The 11,355-nt window shown below is 39.1% G+C and overlaps 1 protein-coding gene across 1 annotated transcript in view; it reads left to right on the forward strand.

The window, feature by feature from the left end:
- Nudc (nuclear distribution C, dynein complex regulator) overlaps window positions 1–11,229 on the forward strand; it is an 80,598-nt gene extending 69,369 nt beyond the window's left edge. Inside the window, exons 5-7 of the mRNA XM_071775230.1 lie at window positions 9,354–9,548; window positions 10,470–10,672; window positions 10,758–11,229. Coding sequence (XP_071631331.1) covers window positions 9,354–9,548; window positions 10,470–10,672; window positions 10,758–10,809 — 450 coding nt within the window. The 3' untranslated portion in view covers window positions 10,810–11,229. The remainder of the gene's footprint in view (window positions 1–9,353; window positions 9,549–10,469; window positions 10,673–10,757) is intronic.
- Window positions 11,230–11,355: the final 126 nt, after the last annotated feature.

Raw genomic sequence — 11,355 nt, forward strand, 5'->3', positions numbered from 1 at the left:
ATTAAGGACATGGTTACTAAATGCTTCTATATTAAACTATGATTGGGTAATGTACCTTTGAAAATAACCGGAAACGTCGGTTTGCTGATAATAATCTAAAATTTTCATCACTGCTAAACCTTTTATAGTCGTATTTTTTCATATCCGCTTTTTAAGTCAGCGGAGCTGGATAAGCGTGGAACAGGACCAGGTGAAAAAATGCGCCCGATGAAAAAATGCGTAATTTTTATAAGAAGTCAACGATAGGTACTCGTTCGCTTTGAGAACAATGATCATCGGCAGCGCAGTTTGCGCAAGCATAGTTAACGGGGTTGCAATCGCTCGCACAGTTTTGCGTAGTTTATGGCAGACTGTGGGTGGTCCTTTAACAAAGGACCGGAAAAGGTATTCTTCACGATTCTACGCGCCGATAACTCGAATATTCTCGCGAGCTCGTTCCTATCCATGCTACCGTGATATTTCTTTATGTACCACAGCGCGTACTTGCGTTTTTACCCTCTCATATATAATACAATATCAAACGATGAGATGAAGTACAATTATAACAAACTATGTTAAAGTCATCAAATTTAAATGATATCTACTTATTAAACATTTTAAGACTAATATTTAGTTTACCGATTAATAATTAACAACTTAATTAATTGCACGAGAGATGCACTCGCAAGTACAATACCAAGTCTGATAAAATCATAGCTTTCATTATACATATATTACGTAAGTAGAAACGTAAAGACTAGCAGAATCACTAACATTTTTAACTGAAGCGCCGCAAGATCGATGCTTCACATCGATTGCTTAAGCGACACGAGAGATTCGCGCCGATCGCGTCAAGAGGGCTGCTATACACACGTTTCACTTCCCTTTTTGACTTAGCGCGTCTCTCGAAGCGCCCTATCTCCTTCTTGGTCCTTCTCCATCTCTCGATTTCACTTTTGGCGGTCGCGGCACACCAGTCCTTTTCTCCCCCCGCGCGCGCGCGTATCCCCTTTTCTCCTTTCCCGGTCTCTCCTTCTCTCGGTAATTGCGTAAGCGGCGCATATGCGCACCGATAGCGCGCAATGACGATCTACTGCGCGCCCGGACCGCACGCGCGCCTCCGGATGAAAAGGACCATTACACCGGGGCGCAATTTGCAAAACGTGCATTCGCCGCAAATCCGCGAAAGTAGAGCGATTGTTGTTACCGTCCGTCTAGCGGCGATGCAATTTTCCATGTGCACGCATTATTCGCCTATCCACAGGATTACCCGTGCACCGATATTTATCGCTCAAACGACGAAAAACTTCATCTCCCTTTCGTGAGAGAACCTTAACGTATACCAATCAACTCGACCTCGCGTATTAACGTCATATTGCGTTATTTATACGGATTTCATTGCGCAACAGTTACGAGCACTGAAGATAACACTTGTTCCGTCTTGTTCGTATATTTCTTCACGCATGGCACTTGAAATCTTCATAGCGCGTTACTATAATGAACAGGAGCAACAGTTTCGTAAGGCAAGCTTCTCGCATAAATATTGGTAAAAAGTTTGACGGGAGCATCTGCTATCCGAATCATACGTGATTATCGCCTCAAGGCGGTGAGGGCTTAAGTGAATTACGAGCTAAGCACGCGTAATTGATACGCGGGATAAAGTCATCGCGCGTCTAAAACGAACAATTTGGTCAGTGGCCATCTATGGTTCGGTATGTTCGCGCAAAATTATCTGAGATTACAACATTTGCGCTTTCTCAAACTGGAGTAGAGACCACGGTCTTATTATTTCCTGAGTTCCTTATGCACACAGGACAGAGTGCTTATTTGCGTACTTTTGCTGGCTTTTGTTGCCCCCTCGCGATCACGTATGAAGCATTATCTGCCCGATAATGTAACTGATCTGTCGTAACTCACTGAATTTCTGTTTGCGTCAATAATTTGATTTGATCGTGAAATTAAGAAGAGGCCCACGTCTGTCGAAAGTTACTCTTGTCCGTCCGCACTTCGTCAAGGATGATGTCGACCAGCAGTGGGGATCGTTAAGTGACGACGTGTTTAATCGTTTGTTTTAAATACGATTTCATCTATGCCAATATAGAATTTCAGGCTATAATTAACATATTGCCATTAAATACGGTAGTTCGAAGAGTTAATTAGTAAAAATCGTTTGATTCTTTCCATTTAAAGAAACGATACGTATGACCGTGAACATATCGCCATAAAATATTTCTTAATTCAGAGATAAACAGTCGTCGATGTTCGATTTCGTAAAGTAGGAAACATCCGATATGCGACGATCGCGGGGGTACCATCATCGTGAGACACGCAACATTATCTACGTCTTCCCATCGTCGTCGTCGTCTTATTTTTTTATTTTCTCTGACATAAGATCACTATTTACGCCACTGACATCGGTGGTGGTGATGCCGATGGCGAATCGAGGTGGGGAATCGCGAGGACGCGAAAAGCGCGAGGAGCAGTCACGACGGGGGGAGAGGTGATGGTGGTGGAGAGGAGGCCGCGGGAGTGAGAAACGGACGAGAGGCAAGGCCGTTCTTTGACCCGAAACGTGGTCAGCTCGGCGCCAATTTTTCGGGAGGAACCGGTCCTCACCCGGCCCCCTGGAATTCTGATCGGCGCGACGCACACACCGTTGCCGGACCACGATTTCGCCGAGAGGACCGAGGGCGACACGTTGTTGGTACCATCATGGTATAGCGGGGCCGCACCTGTGCCTCTCCCCGTCGTCGACAACGCATCGCGCCTGGGTGTCGCGACGAAGCCCCGAACGATTAATATCGAAAGGATCCTACCTCGCGAGCCTCGTCAATCAGCGATTATCAAGGATCGCGTAGAAAACAAGGAGAGAGAGGTCAGCATATCTCTCACGGACTGTTTAACAACGTTGCTTGAGCGCGATATTTGCGTGTCGTGAGAAAGCGCGTGTCTAGATAATTTATTTTTTTTTTATTATAAATCTTTATGCGTCATGGGATATTTCCAGGGTGATTTACGAGAATTAAGATTTTAAATTAATCAAAACGATAATAAAATGGAGATAAATGCATTATCTCAAGCGATATTTCTTTCCAACAATAAACTATGCATGATATCGCATACTACGATAATAACGCATACATGGCACATATACCTGCGTATGTATATAACTGCAATAAGATAGTTATTGCTTAATATTATTCGGATATATAAGTATCTAATATCTAATCTCAACAAATATCCCTGGCGATACCTTGTTCTTTACGATTTCGCGTGGATATAAATTGCGCGTTACATCCGCTCGTTTTACGGAGGTAAATATATTAATGATTGAAGTAAAGTAACGCTCTCGACCTACATTAGCCCGATTCCAGATTGTGGTGTGAAGAAATATTTACCTACGGCCTCCCCGCCTCTCCGGTTTACTCCTCACCGCGACCTGAATTCCGCATCTACCGGCTGTAACAATTTTTGCCTTAACGCCCCTGACGCCGATACACTCTTGCTTCGGGAAGCGCATCCATTGTCGGCGCTTATTATCGCGACGGCAACTTCTCCATTTTAATCTCGGCAAGCGGCATGTCTTTTGCAACATCTTTTCATATACGTATAAATTATCCGTCGTGTTTTCGCGCGTATTAACGTGTTATTGCGCACCCTGCGCAAGTCTCGTCCCTTTCCCCGCCCCTAGGCCGTTGATCGTTGCGAATTGCAACGAACAAAATCAGCATCGAGAATCCTAATCCTTTCCTCAAGCCGGATGCACGTTCGCACAGGCGCTGATTTATCTGTGCCTCGCATCTCCCTCGCCTCCTCTCTCGATCTGCATCTCTCCTCCATTCGGGTCCGTTTCTTCTCGTGGCACGGAACGATGCACACGTGCACGTGCTTTCGTAGAAATACACCTGTACACTCACGCACCTGAGCGCACTCGGTGAGAGAAGCTCATCGATCTTCTCGCATCCTTTCGATCGCGTTGTGGCTGCTACTCCTTGGCTCCGGTTTATCGTAATCGTGAATATAAAACTACTGATATATTGGCATGCTGAATAAATATACCACATACGTAATATCTCTACATAAATATAATTTGTATATAATATTATTGTATATACATTTGTGTACATTGTATATATATATTACTTTTACAATTACAAAAAAAAATGATATCTCTTTAAATTACAGCGCCAATTACAGAGAAAACATATATATTACCTAAAAAAATAATTGTTGCATTACTTTGAAAAATCTTTACATTGTGTCAATTAGAAAAAGAGCGTATGATAACAATTTTATAAGATTAAAAAATTTTATTTAAATTTAACAAGGGAATACAAGATATTTAAATACAAAGTTTACATGTGTATTTTTTAGTGGTCACAAAGAATTACAGAGGTAACAATACAAAATAAAAATATTTTTTTAAAATACATAAATTTTTCTTGTAAAAAAACTTGGCGCTGCTAGACCTCGAAATTTTAAATAAATAAGGGCCGTATATACTAATGTATATATACATTATATATAGGGCTAAAGGTGTTACAGACTATTATTTCTAAAACTAAGCGAAATATGAAATTTTTGTTCCTTATCAACCGTTTGGTATCGAAAGTAACATCATATGATAAAGTTATTTTTTTTTTCTAATCGTAAGTGCAGTCGTTAAGACTCACAAAACCTTCATATTTTGCTTAATTTGGAAATAATAGTCTGTAACATCTTTAGTTTTACACCCTGTATATATCACAACCGTCGTAAAATATTCCAACTTTTCTTATTTCCTATTTTCTTTATAAACAGTTACAAATGTGTTTTTTAACGGTGTGACTCTGTCTCTGAAATAAAATGTTGCGCTAGTTTTGCTCTATAAATATGTGTTAACTATTAAATGATTATTGATTATTACAGGAGTATATTGCTAATGTAATTAAGCTACCGTTTGGTTATATATTTATCTAAAGCATCTACCGGAAGTCATAAATTATACTTTTATCTGGTACTGCACCGCTTTATGTCTCATCGTTAAAAGACCGATTAGCGATAACAGTGTTTAGTTTTGCATTAAATGAAAAACGTGCATTAAATGAAACGGCTGTCACAGGATAATTATATCCTCTGCCGTACCAGGCTGCAACTGATTATGAAAAGCGCGAGACGGCACTTGTATGGATAATTGCTAATTTAAATACCAGATTTTGTACCGTTAATAACGACGTGCGAAACATCTTGCATTAATCGCGATCGACACATGTTACTTACAGAATACGATATTATTACGTGACAATATGACGAAAATTTTTCTGCGTGAACTGAAAACAGATATTTAGAAAACTTCGAATTTAATATGATTAAACATACTGGAGTAAAATTTCATGGATTGATAATGCAGACTGATTTAAACGACGCGTGCTTATTCCCCAGTCTTCTATCGCACCATGTTCGTCAGACAAGTTCCTCTTTTATCTGCCTGTTATCATCGCTATGAATATTTAATGCCAACGTTAAAGATTCACGTAGAATCAATTACTGCATGCACACGTTATTACTTTACTTCACTCGTTTACTTGACGCTAGAATGAGCATTTATGAATCAATCTTTATTCACGCTAATAGGTATAAATGGAATCCGTCAATACAAATGGCCATCTTTATATAAGTTATTCTTGTGTCTCGTCTTTTCTTTAATATTCCACTACCGCTTCGTAATATTTTTTATCGCTCGAATCACGGCAATTTGTTACGATTTATATCCTTTCCGATAGCTTCACTGATATATATTCAATATTATCTATTTTTTTTCAATGCGCTTTTACGATATAAATTTGAAAATACAATGACTATACAAAGTAGCAAAAATGTGTCCTTTTTCCTAATGATACCGTAATCGGCGTAACCCATTAAATTTTTGTACTCTTTTTTTTTATTTTAATTATTACATTGTCTTTGTCAGAAGCTAGAGTGAAAGCAAAAGAAGAGAACGAAGGGTTAGTTCTTTAATTAAAAAAAGGTGGGATATACAAAACAAACTAAAATATAATAAAAGTGAATAAGTATTCTTGATCTTCGCCCTGAAGAGTGGCTGCAACGTTTGCCTAACGTTTTACCAAACTAGGTTTTTTATACTTATTAAAGTAGAATGTCAACCTTGTTCACGCATATTTTCGCTTGCGTTTCGCATCGTCCTTGGTGTCTTGAGGAGATGTCTTATTCATTAGTCGAGTCTCTATGATTGTCTGCCACTTGATTAATTTTATTTTGTCGCCGATGTACTACTGGGAATTCACAAATGGAAAAAAGTCTTAGTCGCGTACTCATATATCGTGACATCGAATCGCGATTATAAATTTTGATCTCGTCGCGAGATCTCGCGCGTCGAAAAGAGATGCGTTATGCGTTATTCGACACCGTGAGTAACGAGCGAACTATTCGGTTGCGCAAACGAATTAAACGTAGCCGATTCTTTAGTATCAAGGATTTCGACGAAGCGCCAAATAAATCGGTTATCCACGAACGAGGCGCCAAGCGGTCGTAACAACCTTCGAAGTCACGCTCGTTCGTTCGCAGCGACAAATCGAATGCCGAGATCCTGAACGTAGCTTTGCCGCTACTTCGAGACTATTGAATCTGTATAATGTGCAATTTCCATGCCATTTCTAAAGCTTATGTACGTTTAAAAAAATGTACGAGATCTCGACGCGATGGTAAGAACGAGTTTCGCAAGTCTTTGCAGTCACAAACAGCATCAATACGACACGTCTGTTTTATACGGGTGCCAGGTTAAAATAAGAACAGCGATGAAATGCGTGAACAATGAACTAACGATATTTTTTGTAATGTTTTTAAAATTTGTATCTTAGACCGGTATTCATAATCAGATCTTATATTTAGGATCGTCTTAAGCACTACCGCTTCGTAATATTTTGTATCGCTCGAATCACAGTCTTAAGATGTTATAAGCCAATCACAGAGCCGTATTAGCATCTTAAGACATTACTTAAGACGGTCTTGAAATAAGAATCAACTATGAATACCGGCCTTAATACGATTTTTTATAGGCGTTCAGAATAAAATAATTTTACGAGAGCAAATACGAAAGAAATCGTATTTTAATCTTTATTACGTGCAATCAGAGATCAATTCTTTACTCGGCAAAAACTCCAGGGAACAAGCTGTGTCAATACAGCTGTGGTTACCAATCATAATACACGTAAGAACAGCTGATCTTTGCACATTCATTTTTAAATTATAAAAAGCTAACCGCGTTTATATAGCATATGTGATTTGACGGCAACGTTAAATTCGATCGTAGCAAAAACCGATGTATTGGGATAGGAAAACAATATTGCTTTAGAGCATTGTTTGTGAAAACATGGCCAAATAAGCTTAAAGAAGAAACGCAGTATCATTGCGATTGCGAAAAACAAATAATAGCGTAAATTTTTAATTATAACACTAACTTATGAACTTTATACTACTACATTGACTTTATAGCGAGGATTCCACAAATGTCTCGAAGATTATTAAAGCGTATACATTACAGTCTACTTAGGGTAGACCTCGGCGAAGTGAGCAGCCTTACCGCCGTTTTCTTCCTCGCCTTCTCGCGGTGCCGCTTTTATAATGATATTCCATTTTGTTAACGTCGGGCGCAAAGTCGGTAGCCATGATCCGTTTCCACGCACCGGTGCACCCGGCTCCGCCGCCACGTCGTCATTCTGAAAATCCAAGAACGAGCGACTACGAGATGAGTCGGATAATCGCGATGTGGTATACGAGCCGCTATATTCTCCTTGTTGGGAAACCGACGTATCGTAAAAATATTATAAGTAAAAATACACGAAATAAATACATAATCTTAATTGATAGCCCAAATGCTAATTACGGAACTCGAAAGATCGTGACGGGTTACGCGGCCGCGAGTTGCGCGAAGCTGCGAGCCGTGGAGCGCGAAAATTACGTAAACGCGTGAGACCTTACCTTGTCACCTGAGTAACGTGGATCGATAAATTTCGAGAGAAGGTTCAAGATAATGCAGCGGGATTTGCACGCGTAATAAACTTAAGCAGCTTGAATTGTTTACCCGTCACAAATTGGAATTGAAATACAGAGACGTACGTCTGACGCGCGTAGAAACCACTCCGTCGCGACAGAGTAATATGAATATGTTAATGAATTTTGCTATTCACTTTATAATTTACATCAGGATGAAGGTCCAAACGGATATACGACGACTGTCCGCGATAAGCTAATTAAATTAGAAATTCAAGATCATAACATGTTTCTAATAGTTGGCATACGTTTACGCGGTATTAAGTTTTAATGAATGTGAAATTACTGACTATTATTGGCTCTCATTCACTTGACGTTGACTCAGATGACTCGTGCAAATGTATGACTCGATAGAAAAGCGATTGTTCGACACTCTAGATTCGCATAAAGCGGACATTCACGTTCGTGATCGATCTACTCTTGACCCTTTCGAACTGGCAATGACCCAAAGCCAAGATCTGGTCCGCGTATGCCTGCCATCAATTAAAGCGGGCACTCTTCGCGGTTAACGAGGTGTGTCCCAGGAATGTCGAACCTTTGCCATTTCGCTTCATGAATCGTTACAATGCACCTTTCAACCTCCAGTTCGCGCTCGAAAGATTCGAGTACCCCCGCGAACCCTCCAAACGTTCAAGGTCTTCTTCTGAGGTCATTTAAATCAAAATAAAATTACGATGTTTTTGTTTCCGAAATCCGAGGTCACGAACTGTGATTCGGATCACAATGATCTGCAACGAGATCGTAATCATAGAAGGACAAAAAACGCGCCCGTGCAGAACGAGCTGGGAACAATTCTCACCCTCTCCGCCATTCTAGCCATTCTCTCTTTATTTGGACATATCAACTAGACCATGAGAGTCTGCTGAGTTTTTACGTGTCATTATTTTAAGATACGTGAAAATAAATCGATTCAAATTCATTGCATTGATTAAAAGATAGGAAAGGATTATAAGAATATAAAAAAATAATATATAAATATATATTATTCTTTTAATGAAATTATTAAAACAGTCAAAAAGATTGTAATTTTTTATTACATCTATAACGATGCATTTTTTTGAAATAAATTGAGATTTTATGACTTTTGTTGTATAACATATAGACGAGTGATTAATTAATTTTTCCTCTTTATCTTTTTTTCCAGACAAATTTTTTCCACACGAATACACATATATTTATATAATAGAAATTAATTCTCTTTCTCGTTGTTATAATACCATGAATAAATTTCGACGAGCTTTCTTTTCATGCGAGTTTCGTAGGCGCCACATGTGAACAGACGCGTTTGAGGGAACATATCAATATAAAAGTTACGCTTTTTACAGATTCGAGTGCCGCTAAAGGTAAACTTTTCGGTTAGACCGAGAGACGTGGTCGTGTCGATCGCAAAGAAACACCTGAGCTGCGGACTGAAAGGCCATCCGCCAATTCTTGCTGGGGATTTTCCGCACGAGGTCAAGCTCGAGGAATCTACTTGGGTAATTGAGGACGGAAAACTACTGTTAATTAATCTGGAAAAGGTGAGTCGTGGGCACATAATAGGTGCGGTAGCGTCCGCACACGTGTGGCATTTTTTTGCGGCCTCGCCGATCCTCGGCCTTGCCGGAACGGTGATTCTAAGATCCGCCCAGTTGCAAAGATTTAAGATACGCATGACCGATCGACAACGAATCTGGCAGATCAACATGTCTTTCGATATATACGAACCGTAGCATTTAATTAAGCACTTATCCAATTAATTCTTTCGTGTCTGATTATTATGTAAACATTTCGTAAGTTTGCTTGTCGTTATCCAGAACTTGATCTCATGAAACAGTATATTATTTTGGGAAGTACGTATGTCGATGTCGATCGTGGATGATGGAGACGAGTATATGGTTGGATGTGTGGAGTATGAGTCCCCAAAATTACCATGCGACTCTTTGCGGGTCGCGATGGTGAGACTTCACATGTATATGCCCGCCCAGCTCTTGTCGTCCGATGAGATCGTCGGAACGTCGATCGGAGCGATGAATATTGTTGCCGAATTTGTTTATATCTTTCGGTCGGCGCGGTCGATCGCTCGCAAGAAAACACGGTTAATTAGTGTGGTGCCATTTTGATAGGGGCACACGCGGCCACCACATTATAATTGAACTGCGGCATACATTATGAGAGAGAGAGAGATGGAAGTCATCTTCAATAATCCAATTTTAATAGTGTAAATAAAAGATGAAAATGTCGATATACGCGTTAAAAATCAAGATACCGTTAATGATATAATTATTATATTATATTATATATAATTATTATATTATATTATATATATATATATATATATATATATATATATATATATATATATATTATATATGTACATTGATTAGTTTTATTAATCTGTGTACCTAATAATTGTAGTATTTTTTATCATCGGCAATGAAACTAACGTTAACCGATTGCAGGTGAATAAGATGCAGTGGTGGGCACATGTTGTAACAAGCGAGCCAGAAATTAGCACGAAGAAAGTGAATCCCGAACCTAGTAAACTCTCTGATCTCGATGGAGAGACGAGAGGTCTCGTGGAGAAAATGATGTACGATCAGAGGCAGAAGGAACTAGGACTTCCGACGTCCGATGAACAGAAGAAGCAGGACGTCATCAAAAAGTAAGAAAATATCTTGTCTTATCATGATATATCATACATAATGTCCACATATTGATCTAATTGTTGAATCACTGAATTTTTCTAGGTTCATGGAACAACATCCCGAGATGGATTTTTCGAAATGTAAATTCAATTAAAATAATTCGATAATACGCTTAATGATATTCCGGTACTATACATTGATACTTTTAAGATACATCTCGCTTTTCATTATCATAATATAATGTGTGATCGACGTTCCCGTATCGTTGAAGAGGAAAGTCCATGCGATTGCAAAGATGGCAGCACAGTGTTAGACTACAATGCCATATACAGAGTTCTGCTAACGCAATCGAAATGGTGTTTTCGATTAATCTCTTATTTTCTTCGCCTCTTTTTACCTTTTCCTTGCTTTTCTTTACACTTTTAAAGAAATCACATAGATGCATCGCACAGTTATAAAGGTTTAATTTTTGTATTGCGCTTTTCTTATCTATCGAGCTCATTCAGTGGAAAAAAGATAGATTAGAAATGTATGAAAGAAATGCAACTTTGAGAATAAAAATCGTATAACTGTTTTTTTTTATCAATATATCATTTTAATATGTAATCATCAATATGTGGTCCAAAGGTAAGTAAACAGATCTTCGGTGTGCTATGTCAGATAATCTTGACGTTGGCAATCACTTTAAAGAGAGAATGTC

The sequence above is a fragment of the Temnothorax longispinosus genome, chromosome 4 (genome assembly GCF_030848805.1).
Source record: "Temnothorax longispinosus isolate EJ_2023e chromosome 4, Tlon_JGU_v1, whole genome shotgun sequence".
In the NCBI taxonomy this organism is placed as follows: Eukaryota; Metazoa; Arthropoda; class Insecta; order Hymenoptera; family Formicidae; genus Temnothorax; species Temnothorax longispinosus.